The 22,425-nt window shown below is 41.6% G+C and overlaps 2 protein-coding genes across 7 annotated transcripts; both read left to right on the top strand.

The window, feature by feature from the left end:
- Positions 1–1,435: 1,435 nt before the first annotated feature.
- Positions 1,436–14,259, top strand: rasal3 (RAS protein activator like 3). Of its 2 annotated transcripts, XM_071504557.1 has the most exons (19): positions 1,436–2,283; positions 4,772–4,914; positions 5,119–5,197; positions 6,322–6,389; positions 6,499–6,581; positions 7,060–7,189; positions 7,307–7,405; positions 7,494–8,168; positions 8,280–8,424; positions 8,518–8,662; positions 8,785–9,021; positions 9,198–9,399; positions 11,289–11,380; positions 11,483–11,596; positions 12,664–12,850; positions 13,054–13,164; positions 13,261–13,451; positions 13,711–13,795; positions 13,887–14,259. In XM_071504557.1, the coding sequence occupies exons 1-19, from the start codon at positions 1,677–1,679 to the stop codon at positions 13,995–13,997; spliced, it is 3,504 nt and encodes a 1,167-aa protein (XP_071360658.1). In that variant the 5' UTR covers positions 1,436–1,676; the 3' UTR covers positions 13,998–14,259. The 2 variants fall into 2 exon arrangements, with proteins under 2 accessions (XP_071360658.1, XP_071360659.1); XM_071504558.1 differs by lacking the exons at positions 1,436–2,283; positions 4,772–4,914; positions 5,119–5,197 and adding an exon at positions 5,291–5,704.
- Positions 14,260–14,387: 128 nt separating this feature from the next.
- Positions 14,388–21,118, top strand: LOC139636460 (transcription factor 7-like 1). 5 transcript variants are annotated; one of them, XM_071504562.1, is made up of 8 exons: positions 14,388–16,490; positions 17,365–17,559; positions 18,391–18,458; positions 18,579–18,665; positions 18,911–19,067; positions 19,448–19,555; positions 19,683–19,731; positions 20,049–21,117. In XM_071504562.1, exons 2-8 carry the CDS (start codon positions 17,434–17,436, stop codon positions 20,483–20,485), a joined length of 1,032 nt encoding a protein of 343 aa, XP_071360663.1. In that variant the 5' UTR covers positions 14,388–16,490; positions 17,365–17,433; the 3' UTR covers positions 20,486–21,117. The 5 variants fall into 5 exon arrangements, with proteins under 5 accessions (XP_071360663.1, XP_071360660.1, XP_071360665.1 ...); XM_071504559.1 differs by having other exon boundaries at positions 17,116–17,559; positions 20,049–21,111; XM_071504564.1 differs by having other exon boundaries at positions 17,116–17,559; positions 20,062–20,209.
- The last annotated feature ends 1,307 nt before the right edge of the window (positions 21,119–22,425 follow it).

Here is a 22,425-nt window from a genome sequence, read left to right as displayed (position 1 = left end):
AATCTATGCTAGATAATTCAAAGATGAAAAATAGCTGCTGATAAATTTTCTGTGAATCGACTAATTAATTTGTTGACTAATTGCTGCAGTTCAACAGTTAATGCACATTTTCAATATTATTTTGATACTACTGGCAATATCAATATCATCAGAGCCACCAGAGGGCCTCAAAAAAACAAGAAAAAAAATGTAACTTCCAGAGCTTTATGTCATGTATGTTTAAAAAAAAAGAATGCATTTGTGCTTATGTGACTGTTCGCAGTGATGTTCTTAGCTAATCACTTGAATCATACTTTGAAGGAACTTAAAGGCAGAATCAAATACAGCACAAAAAGCTGTTTTAAAATAAGTCGTTTACAGTCCTGCTTATAGATTTGAATGTCCAGAGAGTGGAAGTAATATGTAGAGTGCTGCAGTAACATCAGTAACCCACTGTCCACTTATATTTTACCACCACACAACAACTGACACTACTGGTAACATCTTGCCCCAGTGGCACACAGAAATATCCTGCAGGTGTGTACAAGCAGAGAGCACCATGACTGCAGGAAGTGGTTTTCGAGTCTGAGAGACCTAACTCAGCAGGAAGTGAAGCCTCGCTTTGACAGGAAACCGATGTTAACAGTCAACAGTCCAAACTCCCACAGGTAGCTGATAACAGATGGATACTGTCACTCTGCTTTATTGATCAGGGTCTTAACAGTCATGGTCAAACTGAGTCTGCACCCTTCCATGCGATATAACTCATTTTTGTTAGACAAAGTAGTCCTTAATTATTTGTCTTTCTAATTAGCACACTTCTAAATATAGGAACATAAATCTAACTTACTGTATTTTAATTATCTAGACATGTCAGTTATTAAGTATCTTTATGAATATGAGAAGACAGAGACTGATAAACTGTCAGAAAGTCACACCATCAGTTAAATTAACACATGATTTAAAACCACATTACTCATACTCATACTGCAACAGACTGTTGCAGTATGAGTGAATCAGTGAATCAATGAAGTGAATCTGCTGATAGACAGGCAGGTTTCCTTTAAGCTGAGGATGGAGCTGATAACTACCTACAGGCCTCCATCTAATCATACTTTGAGTTAAGTTAATGTACAAACAATGGGCTGATTTCCTCAAGAAATGCTGGGTCAAATGCCTGGTTTAAGGGGAAATCATAATATTTCCTTTAACTTAACCTTCAACACAAGGAAACATAGGAAATAAGATGTTAAGGATTTGTTTTTTTTTCATTTGGACAAAAACCTTAGACATAAAGGCAGAACAGGAAGTGAGGAAGAAGGGAAGTATTAAGTGAAAACATAAAGAGCAGACAAAAATAGTGAGAATTCTGTAAATACTGAAGGTGAACTTCTCTGTGTCAACTAATGAGGAAGCAAACAGCCCAATAAGGGGAGTTGGCGCTGCAGCAAGCAACCACAGACAGAGGCTCATGTTGTTGCCGGATAACGTTTTGCAAGACAGGAAACTAGAAAAGCAGTGAAGTAGAGCCCGAGCAGGCACGGACAGCTTTGTCATCCTTAAAAGAGGCAACAATCTCCAACGTAGTGGTAAATCAGAAGAGAAACTCGCAAGGTCTCCTGTGAAGGTATTTGAATTTCTTTTGATGCACCTTTGAGAGAAGAGGCAAAACTTGAGTCACACCCTGAAAATCTGAAATGGGCACTGAGGAGACAGATTCAGAGCCAGCAGCTCAACAACCACCAAAGGAGCAGCAATCACCAGAGAAGGAAAAGGAATCTTCTGTGGAGCCTCCTCCAGGACAAATATCTGAGACCACCGACCCCCTCAATACATACAAGTGGCATACCGGCTCCAAGGGAGCACTCAATGAGGTGAAAGAAGAAGGAGGAGCAGCTTCCTCCACATCTACAATCAATAAGATCCAGAAGGCCTCCACCAACAAATGGAGCAAGATGCAGAACTGGCGCAAGGCCCTGAGCGAGGACGATAAAAGTTCATCCAGTGGGAAAGGTGGAGAGGGAGCCAAGCAGGATAAAGGTGCCAGTGCACCCAGGAAGAACCCCTTCAGAAGGGCCCTATCTGAGCCTCCAGGGTCACTGTTCACAACCTTGACCCCTTCCTCCAATGCAGCCAGCTCATCTAATGCAGCTTCATCCTCAGCTGCTGATGAGGCCTCCTCCACAGACCCCTCACAGAGAGGAGGTGGAGGGGCACTCCTAAAGAAGTACATGAGGGTTGTTTCCCAGAAGTTCAAGAGGCCCAAGCTGCAGAGTCGGAGCAGCACCCCAACATTACTGCAAGGTAATGCTACGTAATCAGACAGTGCTTATACGTGTACTCAGTTTATTTTAACTTTATTACTCAGTCTTCAATTTTATGCTTGAGATCAGCACAATAGTTGTACAATGTGAGATGATACAAAAAATAATGTAACATAATTGATACAAATGTTTTAATATTTGGAATGATACGTTTTGATATGATAAACACATCAAATTATGGTAAAATGTGAATCTCAACATAAAAGATGCACTAAGCAACATTTTGTTTTCACATATCAAAATGGCTACACCATGTGGTTCGAGCATGATTCCCTTTTACTGTTTGTAGGATCAGTGACACAGTTGAGTAGATAGTGTATGAGTGAATGTGATGAATACAGATGTACTGTTAAGAATATTTCATCTTCTGGTGTCATATTCGACAATCTGAGTAATTACACACAAAAGAATAAAAGCACAAAAAAGGAAATTATCTCTTGAAATAGGATACAAATAACTGATTTTGGAAAACGTGAAAATGATCAATTTACAGATAAAACCTCTGGTGTGTTGTAAGTTCAAATTGGAGAAACTAATTTTGAAATTCAAGGAAAAGAGCAGATCTGAGAAAAGCTAAATGTCCTTGAAAGAATTGTTTAAAAAATTACCAGACATCCCTGAGTTATCTGGATTATCATTGAATTAAACTTGAAGAACACCTTCTGCATTTCAAATAACCTTTACCAGCAGAAAATTTTCATCAACGAAAATACATAATACGTTTATTGAGTTTGGGTTGTTCCTTTAAGTTGGAGTGACAGTGTGATCACACTTGACAACAAATCTGAGGACTCTGCATCCGTGGTGACTTCAAGAAGCTACTTACTAGTATTCTCAACTCAGGATTTATACACTTCAAGACATCATTAATTCACCTTAATATGTACTGTAAAAAACAATGAGCTAAATAAAGCCAACATAATTGTTTTTAATGATAAAATGACAAAAATATATTTAAAAATCTCAAATTCAGGGACCCTGGCATAAAGGATGATTTTGTTATCTAATGGAGGTAGAGTGTTTTTCACACTGAATAAGAGGCATCAGGCAAGACTGTAGTCTGAACTGCAGACATTACTGGACCTCGTGTTTTCAGACACAGAAATTAAGTGTCTGTTTTATGCAGATAATCTGGTCAATGTTTCCCCAACTGAAAAGACTTTAGCAGAACCCAGATCCTCTATTATCAATATTGTCAGACCCTCATGGTGCATACCAAACATACCAAAATCACTTTCCAAAAAAGGTCAAAACTGCAGAGAAATGATCCAGAACTGTAAAGTAATTGTAAATGAACAGACAACAAACCTTCCCCCACATTACCTACATTTACAAGCCACTCCCACAGGAAATGTCTGCTCTGCTGAGGAGGAGCTCAAAGCTAAAGCAATACAGCCTAGAAAAATGATTTTTTTATGAACCAATTGTGGCTCTTTATAATAAAATGACCACTCAAAATGGCACAGAAATGCAAGTAAAACCCTACACAGAGCTCTTAAGTGTACAAAGGAAAAGAAAACATTTGATATTCTCTGCTTTCAAGTAGCCTATACATAACAGAGCGATCACAAAATATCATCTAGCGGCCAGCTGGTACTCAGACTGGCTGACCTTATAGTGACATCAGAAACCTCAGCTAACTTCTGGAGGCATCAGAGAATTACACCCTGCCAAAGTTCACATACACAACAAAAAATTACTACATATGCAGGTGTCAGCTGACAATATATGGCAGACGACCACACAGAAACCACAGAAACAGAAAAACAATTACAACATAGAGACTGAGTGACAATCATCTCCTGCAAAAGAATCTGCTTTGTGCATTGTGGAAAAGATCACTTCCTGCTTTATCTTTTCTTTTAGACTAATGGATATTGTACTCGTACATGTACAATATTTTATTATCTATTTATCCTAAATAAATTGATCCAAGTTTTTATCTATTTGTATTCAATTAACTGTTTGTAAAATCCATAACATATCATGCCAGTAAAGCTGATTGAAAAGGAAAAAATTAAAAGCTGAAGCACCATGCAACTGCATGTTGAAAAACGTGTACATCAAGACAAAACTACGGAGAAACCACAGGATGTGCGCAGCTCATCCTGGTGTGTCATAACAAGAGAGCGATAGCATCTCTAGCCTCAGCAGCTCCACAAATGGGCGTGGTCAAGAGCTGCAGGAGATAAGTGCCATCATGCCATAATTACCAAAAATAAAAAACAAACAAGGGGCAGCATGCGCCTGCAATTACATTTCTCCGATATTATAAAGGATATGGTTGGTTCTCCAAAGTAAGAGAAACTATTCTCTCATTTAATATGTTGCAGAATGTGTTTAGTTTGCAATTTTATTTTGTGCATAAAGAGCTACAGCAGTGTCACATTTGTGTAAGTTGTGTAGTGATGAATATCGTTGTGTGTAAGTGTAGTGTAAGTGTGTGCACATGTTCGCTTGTGTGGCAGATGTGGGAGAGGTTGGAGCGGCACCAGCTGTTGCCACTGAACTCCCACGACTGCCATGGGCCCCGCCTCAGGAGCTCCCCTTATGGGACATCAGCAACTGTGTCCTTGAAGATGGACAAATTCTCATATCCCCAGAGGAAGAGGTACCAACACACACGTAGCCTACACACAACTCCCCATGGTTCATCAAGAGTCTATAATACCTGCAGACACAGTGGAAAATGTTAGAAATAAAAATCAACACCACACTTCCTCTGAAAAGAACACAAAGTCTTGTTGTTTTCATTTAAGTTGGGGTTTTTTTTTTTGATGGAGTGACAAAATGTGTCTATATGTGTTTTTCTCAGCCAATGACTTGGACCCGAAATCGTGTTAGTAGCTGCCTGTCCAACCTCAGCCTGCAGAACCTTGTAGATATGGACACAGGTTAATACATTACACACACACACACACACACACACACACAGTATGTTTGTATATAAATCAAAAAATAAAGAACAAATTTATGTATTCTAACATTCAGTACAACCATCAGGAAATTTGGACAGGCATGACCAGTGTAACAGCTACTGACATCACAGCCACACTAGCTATGATTCTACAGTCACAGAGGAAATAGCTGAATGTTTATGCATGCAAATGATTGTCAAATTGCTTCCTCTACGTTTTTGAGGAAGATAGCATCACGCTTGGGTGTTCTACCATTCGTCGAGAGAGATAGGGCAGAGTCAGTATCTGCTTCCACTCAACTGAGAAGAAGCACAGAGGCTGCGCTGTGGAAGTGACTTATCCTGCATTAATTTGGGCTGGGTGGCACGGTGTCACCATCAACATATGTTCATGAAGAGAGGAGAGCAATGTTAAAGGACCGTGGCACACCTGCAGACTAAATGATGGGATTTAGACGTTGGTTTGTTTGTGGTGGGGCTTTGGGTAAGCAAAAATTAGAGAAACTCTATCTGACAGTACTCTGTATTGTAAACTTGTACATTCAAATATTTGACTTTAAAGATGTCTTTACTTCATACCTGAAGGGTTAAAAACAGTGACACTGAAGGCACAAATCAGCATGGCAGATTGTGACTTTCTTTTTTTACTCTCTGTAAAGTTTTAAATAGGTTTCACTGATGTGAATTTCTGCCAGTAAAGTATGTATACTTAGTAAACTTCTCTTACATAGCTGCAGCTTCAGCTATAAACCACATCCTGTATTGACTCATGTGTTTGTATTTGCTAATACTACAAACTTGGCTAATTTTTTGAGAGATTAGTCTTTCTTCACTTGAAGCACAGACATGAGTACTGCCAGTGGAGTTCGAGCAGTTAGGAAAAAAAGATCTGACGTTAGGGAGTGCCAATCAAACAGTTGCCTACAAACAGAAACTCAGAAAGATATAACAGTGAGATATGAAATATTGACCGCAAACCTGAAAAGGAAAGAAACTATATTTCTTAAGCTAACACATGTTGATATTAGAAGTTGTAAATGTAAACATATCTTTTTAAGTTCATTGTCAATATCAAAGTGTTTGTTTCGTCCTGATTCTTAGAATGTAGCCCTGACCATGTGGGCATGTCAAGTGGCCCTCGATCAAAGACCCAAGATGGCGGTGTAATGGTAAGTCTTTTACACATAAGAGATAACAGTCTTTCTATGAGTCCCAAATTTCCTGTTGATGTAACACATAATTACCCCCAAACACCATGCTTGCCATTCTCACCCTTAGGCACTGATCAGGCGACAGCGAGAGAGAGTCAAGAAGAGTGGCAACACCCAACTAAACCCAACAGGACTGAGCAAAGGAAGCAGGTACGGTACATTTTGTATATAAAGACAGTATCATACACATGTAAATGTGCATGTACTGTGAAATTAATTGAGGGTGAGGGTGGGGGGCAATTAATGATGCTGAGCATTCTAACATTCACTAATTTGCATAAAACACAAAGCACAACAGAGGATGATGGGAATATCATCAGTTTTGTAGGAACAGTATTTGGTCATACACCAAAGCACAAGACAAATTGATGATGTTGAATTGATGATGGCACCAAGAATAAGGATCAACAAAGTTATTACAAATCATCCAGATGAAGCATGAATTACTGTAGCAAAATTTATGGGGATTCATCTATTAGTTCCTTGATTGTTGTAGTAGTCCCATGGGCAGAACAATGGATAGTAAAGGCTTCAAATAAATTGTTAACCTCAACAAATCATGGTATTTGACATTTAATGTTTTTATCCTTTCCATTATGAATGACTTTTTCCACTGTTTATTTTGAAGGCACTATGGTTCCCGGGAGTCTGTGTCAATTCCAGTTGGTGCAATGGGTAGTCTAGATCTGAGTGCAGATACCAGCACTGTCGTCAGGCCAGTCCACAGCTCCATTTTGGGGGAGAAGTACTGCTTTGAGGTAGATTTTGACTTGATCTTAGGGAGCATTACATGGTGCTCTCCATTGTGTCATACAAAAGAAACTTCCCATCCCAGTAAGGTTCATAGTATCCTGATGATTTAAATGTACTTACAGGTGATAAACTCTGAGAATACCCACTGCTTTGGCTGCTCCTCAGCTGCCGAACGTGACCGTTGGATTGAGGACTTGAGACGGGCTGCCCAGCCCAACAAGGTAAGCCGTACTAGCCATTTGTTCTAAAAATGTGTCATACAAAATCAAAACGCTGATAAAAAAGACCTAAAGGCATCAATCTTCACAGGATAACATTGAGCGCACAGAGAACTCTCTGAGCCTCTGGGTAAATGAAGCTAAGGACCTGCCACCCAAACGTCGTTATTACTGTGAGGTGCACCTGGACGGGACCTTGTTTGCCCGTACAAGCAGCCGAGCTGTCGGCAAGCTATCTAACCGCTCCAGCCTGGCCGGGGACAGCTCTACTGGGTCTTCAGGAGGCCAGGGAGCCAGTGGAGGTGTGGCTGGAGGGTGTCAACTATTCTGGGGTGAATTCTTTGAGCTAGACAACCTACCCTCTGTCTCCCAAATCACCTTGCACCTCTTTCGCGAAGAGGACCCCAAGAAAAAGCGCTACTCTCGAGATGAGGCCAGCCTGCATCCACTAGGCAGCGTGACCATACCTTTAGCTGATATCCGTGGGAGGACCTACCAGGAGAAGTGGTATCCAATCACTCCTTACAAGGCCTCAGGCACAGCGGGGAACAAAGAGTTGCTGGGCCCACAGGCATCACTCCGCATCAGAGCCCGTCTTCAGAATCTGCAGGTGTTGCCCATGGAGAAATACAAAGAGTTTGCTGAGTATGTGACATTGGATTATGTGGAAATGTGCAGAAGTCTGGAACCACTTCTTAATGTCAAGGAGAAGGAAGAGCTGGCAGGAGCTCTGGTCCATGTACTGCAGAGTATCGGCAAAGCCAAGGTAAATAATGAGCTAACTGCAACATTACACAATCCATATAAATACACCAAAAAGGAATAATAATAATGAAGAATAATAACATGTTTTCTTAACTGAATGTGTATGCTTCAGGAGTTCCTCGTTGATTTGGGTAGTGCAGAGGTTGAGCGTCTTGGAGAGAAGGAAGCACTGATCTTCAGAGAGAACACACTGGCCACTAAAGCCATAGATGAATACATGAAGCTCGTTGGCCAGAAGTACCTCATTGACACACTAGGTAGGGTAACTTATTGGTAAAGATGGCCTCCTGTAATTGGTATCAGTTGGTGCTTTGTTTTGCCAAACTCTGTGCTTTTCTTTTTCACTGCAGGAAACTTTATCACCCGTCTTTATGTCTCAGTGGAGAACTGTGAAGTTGATCCTCGTAAATGCCCTGCCTCTGACCTGTCAAACAACCAGAAGCACTTGAAGGCAACCTGTGAGGACGTGGTGCAGAAGATTATTGAGATCCATGGGTGAGAGAAGAGACTGTTATCATGTAAAAAGACTTGAAATAACAAATGATAAATGTTTAGGCCAGCAGTAGTGCTAAAGTGGAATTCATAGAGCTGACACTTCACATGTTTCTTGCCTTCAGACCCTTTCCAGAGGAGTTAAACAAGATTTTCTCCAGCTGGATGGAGCTGTGTGAAGACCAGGGCAGACCTGAGATTGGCCAGCGTCTTATCTCTGCTTCCCTCTTCCTTCGCTTCTTATGTCCTGCTATCCTCAGTCCCTCTCTTTTTGGTCTGACACAGCCTTATCCAGAGCCAAACACCCTGCGTACCCTAACCTTAACTGCCAAGGTCATCCAGAATTTGGCCAACTTCACCCTGTGAGCAGCTTCTTACCTGCACAGACAAAGTCAAATACATCACTTTTGTGCATTTGTACCCAAGCAAAGAAAATATCTCTTGATACAATTAAAAAATGTATTCTAGGAATGAGAATGATGACATCTTAGTTAACCTGAAGTGGCTTAAGTAAATTAAATATTTTGTTCTGAATCAGGTTTGGTGAGAAGGAAGAGTATATGCTCTTTATGAATGAATTCCTGCAGCAGCACTGGGATGGAATGAGGGGTTTTCTACAAACAGTGTCCAGTCTAGAAACCGAATTCCAAATGTCTTCCTTTGATGGCTATGTGGATCTGCCTCTGCGTTTGGCTGTGCTCCATGGCCTGTTGGTAGACATCATCTATCAGAGAGACCAGGTAGGATGGAAAACCGGGTCCAGTTTGGTAGTTAGTTGTAAAGGCAATCATTTACGTGTACTTGAATTTAAAAATCCCCTCTGATGATAATCATGTTAACCTTATTAACATGTCCATATGGTGTTTTTTTTTTTTATATAGTACAAACATGTCAGTAGTGAAATAAGCAATCAACGCCATGACTGCGCATTTCCACCCTGAAACTGCAATGAACCACTGATAGTGTCATACATTATATAACCTAAAGAACCAGTCCCCTCAACTAGCAGGGATGGGGGCAAAATAAACTGGAAACCTTGTAAGTAGAGAGCGAGAGTTTGCATTAGCATAGCCACTAACACTGTCCCAACCACTGCAACAACATAAACGAATAAAAGATGCTAACTATGCTAACCATTCAGATATGTCTGCTAGTTGCCACTTTTGGTACGCAACAGACTCATGAGTCTGGGTCTGACTGAGGCTCAAATATGTGGCTGAATCTCTCTGATGGTTCTGCTAACGCGCTGCTCAAAACCTTGTCAGTAGAGAGAGCAGGAGACTGCATTAGCACAGCCACTAAAATATAAAACAAACTCCTCCTCTGGGTCTGACCGAGGATCAAACATGTGGCTGAGTCTCTCTGATGTTTCCTCCCCTAACCGTCTAGATACACGCTGCTCTTTCAGCTGTCAATTTAGTGCAAGCAATGGTGGGGGGTAATCTGATACAGAATTTTTCAATGAGAAAGTAAGAGTAGATGTGCCTCCAGCCCCGGGTTTACATTTTTTCTAGAGTATTTTTTACATAGTTTAAAACATGTCTTGAGAGGAACTTTTAAGATTGTGTATGATTTAACAGCAGACTGTACAGCAAACTGTATAGTTTCCAGAGTCTATAAGCTGATTTGGAGACTCATACGCAGGAAATGCCACAACCTAAATCACTGTTGGCTCAGCTGCTGTGCCTCCTAATCTTTAGGGTCTGGTTATGCTGGGGAAGAACGAGTTAGTACAATATTTTGTCCGCCCACATGCAAATGGCCACAATTGAAGGTGGAGTAAATAGATGGCTTTCATAGAGAGAAGACAGACTTATAGATTAGATTACATTTTAATATAGGGATGACACTTTTTCTGCAAGTCTCTGTCGAAATGCATTCATAATGATGTACTCAGTTGCAAACATGAAAATTGTCAGAAATAGTTGTGTAAAGAACAAAAAAATGGAGCTAGGGAGAGAAGTTCAAATCGTGCTTACTCTCCCACCTCCCACACCAGGCCAGTCACTGGACACCATGGACTAAGTGTCGGTTTGTTGGATTTGGAAAGTTACAAAAATTACTTAGCCCTCCCACTTCTAACATCGGAAAGGTGTGGGATGATGGGATTTTCAAAGCTATTTGACCACCGTACAAGCACTTTTGAAGAAGTATACTGACAACACTAACTGAGTAACACTAACCCTTACTTTTAATATCTGGTGTAGACAAAATATAGGTTGTAATGGCATTTTAGAATTTATGTTCTCAAGAGTTTAAGGAAAATTTGACAGAACTTGTTTGGTTCATAGGTTGTAACAAACAAATACATATAGCACAGCCCCTTTACTCCCTTGACAGGACAATTCTCAGATTGCCCATTTAAAGGCCTTATTTACACCTGATAGTAAAAATGTGACATATGTCTAGCTATTATTTGATAAAGAGCTAGTTTTCAATTAGACATTTTCATTTCAACTGCCAGACCAGCTGCAGTTGCAGTTAGCCACAGCTGAATATATTCTGATCGATGTTTGCATGTACAGCTTTTGTTAATGCCATTTTTCTTATCCACACAAGGTATCATGATACTGATGACATGTTTAAATTCACTAAATGGGGCCTAACATGCAGCTTGTTTCTTCCTCAGGACACAATCGACAAGCTGCACCCTCTGCCTTCAATTCTGAACCAGATAACAGAGTCACTTGGCCCTGAAGCAACTCGGATCATAGTTAGTAGGTATGTTGAAGGACTGTATCTTATTTGTCTGGTCACCAACATGATGTGTTATTAACTTAAGCAGTGTTGTTACATGTTACTTCAGCACACTTTTTATTGCAGCCAAACAGGACAAGCCAAGCCAGTGTATGTTCCTCCAAAAGACTTGGGAAATTACACCCCTCACCAGTCATCCTTCCAGCAGTTTCCTGCGGACTCCAAAGGCCTACGAGAAGCGTATGATATTTGTATTTGTTACTGGCCTCAGTCAATGGTGCTTTTTGGGTGTCAATAATCATGAAGATTGTGACTTCTGACTTCACCTTAGGTTTTTGTACCAATGATCCATTCAGACATCCATTTGATTTCTGACAGTCGCCGATTATGGCTTGTCGTAGCAACCAGTGCTCCTTAGATTTTCAAGAAAGGAAAACAGCCTTGCTTCCAGGAAATTAGGTCTTATTTTTTGTCTAAAAAGAAATATAATCCCATCAGGCATGATTTGCATTAGAAATGTAATCTCATTTTAAGAAAATACATCTAACTTTGTTCTAATAAGATATCCCAGCTAATATCAAGCTAATTTGAACCAGTAATAAGCTATAACAATGTTTTACATAATATCCCAGAAGAGGAACAAGATTGTTTTCCTTATTTTAAGAGTAAGAACACAACTTCTCAATTTAAGAATCCTATGAAACGACAACAAGTTCGTGGATCTATTTGCTTGAATTTCGTTTTTGTTTTTTTTGGGGGGTTTTTTTTGTCTAGTTTTAAGGCCCATAAAGATATTTCAGTAGCTAGAACTTTTTGCTAGTTTTAAGAGTTCTAGTCAAGCAAAATTGGCTTACCCCAATTTGATTAAATTTAAGAATATTTGGCTTCATTTTAATAGGGCTCTTTTTGCAGCGCATATGTCCACAGTCTTATTCTTTCGGTCACTACCTGGAGTTCATAACCTTGTGTTGAGGTTGGAAGTACATAAATACATAAATGTACATAAATGTTTGTTTATGCTTGATTAGAGTAAGTTCATCTGATTAATATGTGGATAACGCCACACATTAAAAGACAGTCTCTCCTGGAAAGTATTCCTAGTTTTGCACCTGGCTGTAGTTGAATGTCATATTATTAGTTCACAGCACTGGTTGGAAGGTATCGTTTGCTCAGTTCAGGATATACACATACACATAGTACACAGTGCAGATATAGGATGGTTTAACCTTCTAAAATGATTTGAAGATTCAAATGGCATCATTTGATGTAAGCCACTTCAATAATTAATTCATTTATTTTTTCAACAGGGAGGGCAGAACTCGGAGGAGTATGAAAGAGAGGAAGCCAGTTGCCAGGACTCAGAGTGCTCCACACAGACGTCCTGGTCATGCGAAACATACCTTGAAGAGGCAGACAAGTTCTGAGGCTCTGCCAACACCTGACCCAGAACAAGAGGTCGAGAACGACCTGCCACTTATCTCACCACCAAAAACTGTGAGTACAAAGGGGATCTGTGAGCTCACCTCAGCTACTTTGGCTGCTGCCATCAGCAGGTCATGTTCTAATGCCACTGAAATAAATACTACACTTTTTTTATATTAAAATCCATAATAAACATATTTTTGGCATTTATGTGAACACAGAGAAAGTATGGCTTTCTCTAGATAGTTAAAAGAAATGATTTCATCTTGTCTCAGAGTGCCAGTATTAAACGTCCACCTGCAATAGTTCCCTGGATCAAAGATATGCACAACAGAGAGTCAAGTGAGATGAAGACTGAGAACGCGGAGTTCAACTTACTGGATAGGGTATGTTAAACCTCCTACCCACTAAAGTGACCTAATTCTGGCTGTATAGTGTATGATTTCATCACACTTAAATGTCAACTGTTATTTACACACCAGCATGCTCAAGAGCTGTCGGAGCTTCGTCTTGGGATAGAGCAGGTGACAGAGCGTGAGCTGGACATGGCAAAGCGCCTGGAGGACTTCATCAACCAAAGCCAGGACCAGAATGCAATGCTGCAGGCTGAGGTGAACGAGCTCCGGAATCTGCTGGCGGTGCGAGAAGAGCAGCTTGCTAGCGCCACCTTCAGGTAACATCGTGGAGTTTAACAGTAATGTGCATGCAAATGTATTCAGTGTTCAAACCAAATATATTTAATTTTGCCTGCATTTGTGTGTGTATATGTGTATTCAGTCTGTATTATAACTTAATGAAGCTTTTGGATAGGATGCAGAAAGCAGTAGGCTTGGCTGTGTCCAAAGTGTTGTTACAAATGATCTTATGTTTTCATATCATGTATAACAGAAGAGTTCTTGTCTATATGGGCATCTCTTATATCTGTGTCACAGGCTGGGTGTGATTGAGGAAGAAAGGGAGGAAGACGAGAGGAAGTTAAGTGTTGCCATTGCAGCAGCTGAGCGGATGAACGTACTGGTAAGAAAGCTAACTATTAAGCAGAGAATAAGTGAATTGCATTTATGAATGAGATGAATAAAACATATTGATGTTTTCTGTGTGCTCACAGGAGGAGCAGTTTGCAGGCCTGCAGAGGGACCTTAACCAGCTCAGTGAGGCCTGCAAAAGTGTCCAAAACAACATACAGCACCCTGAAAAGCCACGCATCAACAGCAACTGAAATCTGATAGCTTCAGCTTCACCGTTTTGTATAAAAACATATATAGAGTTGATGTGGAAACCACTGCCTGAAGTTGCAATTTAAGTTTCCGAATGAAATGTAATGTTATTCTATAAATATATTCAAAATGGATGTGAGTGGGCAAACTCAGGTGAATATGAAACCTACAGAACTTGTCTGCATTTCAGCTTTTACCATATCTCAGCTACAGAAGAGTTTGACTGTAAAACCTTTATGATAAATAAAAGAAATACAACCTGAAGTGTTTCTCTGCAGTATGTCATTATAAGTGAAGTATATTCACTCAAATACTTTTCTCAAGTATAGCTTTGAGGTACTTTGAGGAAGCCGATTTTAGTTGAGAATTAAAATTATTAGCTGCTTTATACTTCTGCTCCACTACATTTCAGAGGGATCTGTTGTACTTTATACTCGACTTGACGAAGTCTAGTATCAATCCAAGCTGATGAAATTAGTTATTTCCTCCACCTAGATAATTGAATGCTGTGCTGCTTAAACACAAATGCATTGGTAAAATTAATCCAATAGTACAATCACGGCTGGATCACAGAGTTCTCCGTGTAGCAATTAGTCTCTATTTAATATTTAGTTACATTTACTAATATATATCTTTGCTTTGTTTTAGTAAATTTCATAAATGCCATACTTCTGACTTTAAAGTTATAATCTTTAAAAGCTTCACGAAATCAATTGCATTTTTTATATCTATTTTGTCAGCAATAGCCATTCAAGGTAATTCCACATTCTTTATCTCTCTTAATAGTTGTTTTCAATATCTTATCCAAACTGCCTTCACACACAAGAAAGAGTCACAAGAAACGCAGCAAGGAACCCAACAGTACTGTTTGCAATATTGCGTCACTCTCCTACAGCCATATCAGGGCTGTGTATGTTACCACTAATTATGCTAACTACAACTGAGTGTGTGTGTGTGTGTGGGGACTGAGCGGGAGTGGGAGAAAGAGCAAGAGCAGTATTGTAAGCCAGTGCCAGTGCAGTCCCTGATGTGTCCCAGTCAAATGCGTCACTAGTCTAAATCCGATCCACCACAAATCCATGGTAATGAAGGACTCTGTGTCATTTTGTGCAGCACCTCAGTGTCTTGGCTCTCTTCGGGTCATTTTCCATCAGCTCCCAATGCACATCAGTGAAATTTGTCAGTTGATCAATTGATGACAGTTGCTCATTAATTGTTATAAAATACATATGTCACTATTGAAAGTGTTCAATATGCTGTTGGCTTGAATTGTGTTTTAGCAAAATCTTTCCCTGTCTCCAAAGCTGACTTCCAATCCCTAAATGTCATGTGAATAATAACGGGCTTTGACAACATTATTTTTACTAGTAGTATTATAATTATCATCATCATTTTGTTCTTGTGAGAACCATCGTCTGGACATTCACTGATCTTTACACCTGATTCACACAGATCAGCGTCTTTAACTTTGACTTTTCATCATCATCATCCCTTTATTGGTCTAAAATGGTCAGTCTTTCAATTGAATCGGCATACACTTTCTTCAGGGAAAAGTAGGCTATCACTGTAAATCTCACCTAATCTTCCCGTTGCACAGTCAATGTCCTGGCTGAGGACAGGTGTGATGCTTTCTGAATGATGAGATCATTTCTTTTGCACCTTGGAGATATCAAATGGTATGCAGTGTTTAGGTAACTCTAACCTGTGATATTGTTGTAAGAACTGTCGACTCATTGCAGTTAGATTCACACAGCTCTGCTTTATCAGCATTAAATAGGATGCAATAGTATCACAATTCAAGACTAGGTAGCAAGTGAGGAAAGCTAAACAACTGAATTGAGAGATGGCCATTAATCAACTCCTGAACCCTCAAATTTACCTTGTGACTTTTTGTGGATTGTCTGACCCCCCGGGTTTGAGACCCCTGTACTAAACTGTCTTATAGGAGTTTCATCAAACAGCTACAACAGTGAAGTTCTGCTTGTTGCATAGTAGATATTAACAATCTATAATGTCCTGTAAATATGTGAGTCACAGAGGACATTTTACTGCAGATCAGAACAACTACCTTTATTTTCAATATATTTGATACATTTAGCTGAGAATACTTTTATTAGTATTTTGCATGGAGGACTTTTACTTGTTGTGGAGTATTTTTACATCGTTGGAATTATACCGTCAGGGGGCAGAGAAGAGATAGAGACACTGATAGCTGTAATGTTTATCAGTAAACTGGATGACCTGTTTAAGGATGAGGCAGTAACATGACCCTGCATGATCTGCATGGGGAATAGAATATTTTAATTCATCTATGACGATGACGTTCTGTGGAACTTTACGCACAATCGGTAAATTGTGTGTCAGGATTCTGTTGCTTCAGTTCACCTGCAGACTCCACAGTGTTAACACCACTTCTCAAGGAAAAGTGCAAACCCGCATTTTAAGGCATGAAAACGTCGATTGTGAGCGAACTGAACCGTCAGTGAACGCAGCAGGTAAGTACTCATTTAGCTAGTTGTTTGGCTAGCTTTGCATGTGTTGTTTTCAAATGCAGAAAGTAGATTACTGAGCTGCTATAGTACTTTTTAGCAGTCATAACTTAAATATACTCTACTGCCTAAACTCACACACCCTGTGGCTTATTATTTATCAATATAACAATATTCCTCAACACGAAAAAATGTTGACGAAAGTAAAGACACTCAGCCTACTGCGGTGTTAGCTGATGGTTAATACAGGTACAGACATAGAAGTACCAATTACACAATGTGAAAATATTACAAGTAAATGTAACATTTTCTGAACTAAAAGTACAGCAACATTGCATAAGATTAAAATAAAAGGTGAGTTCTTTTAAAGTTTTATATCCTGATATATTACATTATTGAATTAGGAATCCCTTTTCATCAATATATAAGATTAAATGTTGGATGTTGAGATGAAGCCAAATATTACACATTATAGGATAGTTGAATCTTTAACTATGCAGCATATTTACATTAAATCTTTATCCGCCAAGTGAGACGTAGCTTTAGCTGTCAGGCTGTCACTTTGTACTTTTATCCATGATGCTATTCCCAGTAAAAGTGTCTCAGAACCAGCTTCCTATCACTGTCACAGAATATCAGTAAGACAGCCTCAGAGTTCAAGTAAGGACAAGCTGTAGGGACAGAGCCACAAGTGTCTGTGAAGAGGATGGATCTCAGAGCAACGTTTGATCAAGTCATAGCAGGGATGGATTGGAATGAGGTGGTTGACACTGTCTACATGATGGTAAATGAAATGTTGGGAAATACACCCAACTCCCCACCTCTGCCTCCTCCTTCCCCTCCACCTCCAACCGCTGTCCCTGCTGCCACCCACCCTCAGCCAGTGCAAAGAGGATATGGTGGGTGCATCCCCCAGGAAGCAGCTCCCCACAGGTTTGAGCAGCCAGTAATGACGACTCCTGGACCGAGTGTTGTGCAGGCTGCCCCCATGATTTACCAAGTGCCACTGTATCAGCAAAATGCCATGCAAGCAGGTCACCAGTACAGCCAGCCAGATACTTACAGCCAGGGACAGGTAAGATGCTAAGAATAGGTTAGTTATTGAGTTAAGCAACAGTACTGTGAAGATCTGTTTATCAATAAGCTTATAACTGGTAATTAGTCCTGGTTCAATAATTCATGCTGTACTCAGTGTGACTAAGGTTCACTCAAATTACATGGCAGGTTTACTTTGTTGGAAATCCCCTGTGCCTCCCACATCCTCTCAGAGGCTTGAGGATATCATTTTTTATTCATTTGGAACAATAGAAGGGTCTTCACTCTTTGATTGCAGATGTGGTGGAGTAGACAGCAGCATTAGCAGCATCAATATGACATCAGTGCTGGATCAGTCACAGCTGGAGTTTGTGCTCTTTCAGTTCAATACTCCAATACAAAAAAGACACATTTTATGACTGTAAATAGAAGTGTAATTATCAAGGCTGTCTGTGCCAGAGTTTCAGGCTGAGCTCAAGTACAGAAGGGTTGAGTTCCTAAAACCAGTTTGAATAAGCGGATATCAAAAACCTACAGTTCACAGGTGGATGTAAGAGGGTCATTTCTATGAGATATTAGTTTTTTTAAATGCTGCATTAAAGCATTAATAAGGTTCTTGCAAACCGTTCTGTATGTGAACTCCTGCTGTCTGTGGCCCTCTGCAGCAACATTCACACATCATCGTGTTGTGGTTATTTACCTGTGTGTCATAGACTCTCCAGATGTGTTTTTACTCCACATGTGCCACTGCAGGTCATTCAAGCTGTCACTCAAAGTTAAAGGGAGGAGAAACTGTGACACCTGCTGGACAGATGACACAGCAAATGATGCAGCTTGTCTAATCACCTGTTCTGTGTTTGTGTGTCTCCAGTTTGACAATATGCCAACGGTGAGGATCGCTCAAGACATGATGCAGAACCTGGTTCCTGTTGGAGTAGTGTAAGTAACACAGATAAATGCAAACAAACACATGTGTGCACACATCTGTGAGCCTCTGTTTGTATCCTCAAACACACTTTTTCTGTTCTCTAATGCATCTGTCTGGTTTTATCTATGCAGGAACGGAGAGGTCGTGTACGGGATACCAGCAGAGAGATTCACTCATTTTGTTTCACCTGCTCCTCCACCTAAGACACCCATGTCAAAGTAAGTCAGCCCGACTGGCTCATGATCTGTGGCAGTGGTCACCAACTGGAAGACCATAACAAAGCCAGACTCATAATCAAATCACAGTCACCTTATATTTCATTTCTGGTCTTTGATTTCAGGTGTCTGTTATTTGTCTACCAAGATTCCAGCCAACTGTTGCTGGTTGTTTCTAAAAAATAGCTCTTTCCTCACAGTTTGACACAGCGATGATGCTCTCATTCCATTTCTTCTGTTTCCCATAGAAAGAGAAAGCGTGAGAGCCAGGAAGATGACGGCTGCCCATACATTAAGAAGCCGCCCAACGCCTTCATGCTGTTCAGGAAGGAGCAGAGCCCAAACGTCATCGCTGGACTCAACATCACGGACAGTGCACTAGTAAATACTGTCCTGGGAATGAGAGTAAGTGTCTTCGCTCTTGTGTGTTTGAGACACTCAGTGTCACACAAACTTCATCACAGTTTGGTAAAAGATTTACAAGTTAACTGCAGACATGAATCGAGCAGTGTCGAAGACAACACTTCCAGTAATTGTTGTTCTTTTCTGGAAAGAGAATGATTTGTTATTTACTGTTACGTGACCAGAGAACAAATTTAAATTTAAATAGAGGATTTCCAGCATTTTATGGCACCAATACACTGTGGGGCTGCAATTATTAATGTGGATCTGTGTGTATCTGTTAAGATTTCTTTCATGCTTGTGTTTGTGCGCTAGTCAGCCTGTAGTTACATGTAGTTGTGTGTTTCTGTGTGGGCTGACACTGTGTTGTTGTGTGTCCACAGTGGAAGGCGCTGTCAAAGGAAGAGCAGGCCAAGTATTATGAACAAGCAAACAGGGAGAAGCAGCTGCACGCCCAGCAATTCCCTAATTGGTCATGCAGCAACAATTACGTATGCACACGTCGCTCACATACAACACTTACATATTTACATCATTACTCTAGATGATGCAACACAGTCAGAGAGTTTTTATCTGCTGACATCAGATGGAAAGTCTAATGTGTTTGTTTTTGTGTAGGGCAAAAAGAGAAAGAGGGTCAGAAGGAAGGCTCCCACCACAGCTGAAGGTGAGACAATGTTTCTGCGGATTAGTGTGTTTTCATGTGAAATGTGATGAAAGCTGAAGGACATGTGACGTATTTGACTTTTAAAATGAAAGTTATGACCACCACAAAACAACTGTGAAGTTCAGAACTTCCTTTTATCTTCAGCTGAAAAGTTAATTATTTTTTAAAACGAACAAGAAATACAACAAAAGTTGTGATGTTATGAAATAAAATGTATATATATTGGTATTAGCATCAAAAAATATTGATGCAAGTGTAAGAAACAGCATCTCTAGTCTCAGTGGACTGATCAGTGTTTTGGTTTGTTTGTATTTCAGCATCTGCATCTAGACCAAAGGAGGTGACGGGGCAAGCCAAGAATCTTTATGTGACACCAGTGGAGCCAGCAGTGATGGAGACTGCCACCACCCAGACAGCCCAGCCAGGTACCGTGGAGGTTCCACACACACAGACAGGCGTGACGGAAGCTCCAGTCCTGGTGATGGAGGATCCTTGCATACCGACACGTCACATCTTCTATGTGACGCTTCCTGACACGGAGACTCCAGTGACTGTTCCTGTGTGCGACACCGATGACCTGCCATGGATGTATGAACATCGCCCACAGTGCACGTCTCCACCAGTGTACTGTGTAGAACCCACCCACCAGACCACCGTTGAAGAGCAGGATACACTAATGACGGAGCAGCTTGAACAAATCCTCTCCTCACTGCACAACCCCAACTGTTCTCCTCTCCACTTCTATCTGGACTGAGGACACCCCCCCTCTCGCCCCCCTCCTCTCTTCCTCTCTCTCTTTCTCTGTCTCTCCCCCCTCTCTTTCTCTATCTCCCCTTTCTTTCTCTCTCTCTCCCCCTCTTTTTGTCTGCCCCGCCCCCCCTTCCTCTCTCAACCCAACCGGTTGAGGCAGACAGCCGTCCACCATGAGCCTGGTTCTGCTCAAGGTTTCTACCTGTTAAAAGGGAGTTTTTCCTTGCCACTGTCGCCCGGTGCTTGCTCATGGTGGGCATGTTGGGTTTCTGTAAACTCTGTAAACTGTACTCTATACAGTACGGTCTAGAACAAGAACCCCCCCCCCCCCCCCCCCCCCCCCCCCCCCCACTCTACCCCCCCACCCACCCGACCATCGTTGGAGAAGAGTATACACTAATGACGGAGCAGTTTGAACAAATCCTCTCCTCACGGCACAACCCCGACTGTTCTCCTCTCCACTTCTATCTGGACTGAAGACCCCCCTCCCTTCTCTTTCCCTCCTTCTCCTCCATGTCTCTCTCTCCCCCCTCTCTTTCTCTCTCTCCCCCTCTTTGCCTCTCTCTCCCCCTCTCTTTCTCTCTCTCTCCTTCTCTTTCTCTCCCCCCTTTCTCTCTCTCTCCCCCTCTCTTTCTCTCTCTCCTTCTCTTTCTCTCCCCCTTCTCTTTCTCTCTCTCCCCCTCTTTGCCTCTCTCTCCCCCTCTCTTTCTCTCCCCCCTTTCTCTCTCTCCCCCTCTCTTTCTCTCTCTCCTCTTTCTCTCCCACCTCTCTTTCTCTCTCTCCCCCTCTTTGCCTCTCTCCCCCTCTCTTTCTCTCTCTCTCTCCCTCTCTTTCTCTCCTCCCCTTTCTCTCTGTCCCCCTTTCTCTCTGCCCCCCCTCTCTTTCCCTCCTCCTCCATTTCTCTCTCCTCCCTCTTTCTCTCTCGCTCCCTCTTTGCCTCTCTCTCCCTCTCTTTCTCTCTCTCTCTCCTTCTCTCTCTCTCCCCCCTTTCTCTCTCTCTCCCCCCTCTCTTTCTCTCTCTCCCCCTTTCTTTCTCTCTGCCCCCCTTCTCTTTCCCTCCTTCTCCTCCATTTCTCTCTCCCCCCTCTTTTTCTCTCTCTCCCCCTCTTTGCCTCTCCCCCTCTCTTTCTCTCTCTCTCTCCTTCTTTTTCTCTCCCCCCTTTCTCTCTCTCCCCCTCTCTTTCTCTCTCTCCTTCTCTTTCTCTCTCTCCCCCTCTTTGCCTCTCTCTCCCGCTCTTTCTCTCCTCCCCTTTCTCTCTCTCTCCCCCTCTTTCTCTCTGCCCCCCTTCTCTTTCCCTCTTCTCCTCCATTTCTCTCCTCCCTCTCTTTCTCTCTCTCCCCCTCTTTGCCTCTCTCCCCCTCTTTCTCTCTCTCTCTCCTTCTCTTTCTCTCCCCCCTTCTCTCTCTCTCTCCCCCCTCTCTTTCTCTGTCTTCCCCTCTTTGCCTCTCTCTCCCCCTCTCTTTCTCTCCCCCCCTTTCTCTCTCTCTCTCCCCCTCTTTCTCTCTGCTCCCCCCCAACCCAACCGGTTGAGGCAGACAGCCGTCCACCATGAGCCTGGTTCTGCTCAAGGTTTCTACCTGTTAAAAGGGAGTTTTTCCTTGCCACTGTCGCCCGGTGCTTGCTCATGGTGGGAACGTTGGGTTTCTGTCAACCCTATACGGTAACGGTCTAGACCAGAGACCTGTGCTACGAAGCAGCAGCATTTGGGGTTAGAAACCTGCCAACAGCTCAACTACTGACCAATCAGATCACTGGAAAAACTGAATCCTCATTCCAACAGGATTCCAACAATGATGATGAACATGAACACGCTCATAGATGGATAGGTAAACCCAGGCTTAACTGAGCCAGTTGATGACCAGTTTTGTGGCCCAGGCTATCAGCACAGACAGTGTTAGGTTCAGTTAAGCCAGATAATGAAAAGATAAAGGCATCTTGGGTGT

The sequence above is a fragment of the Trachinotus anak genome, unplaced genomic scaffold (genome assembly GCF_046630095.1).
Source record: "Trachinotus anak isolate AG129_WGS33_773 ecotype Australia unplaced genomic scaffold, CSIRO_AGI_Tana_v1 ptg000019l, whole genome shotgun sequence".
NCBI classification, from domain to species: Eukaryota; Metazoa; Chordata; class Actinopteri; order Carangiformes; family Carangidae; genus Trachinotus; species Trachinotus anak.
Note: the sequence above shows the minus strand (reverse complement) of the source record. Positions and strands in the feature narration are given on the sequence as shown.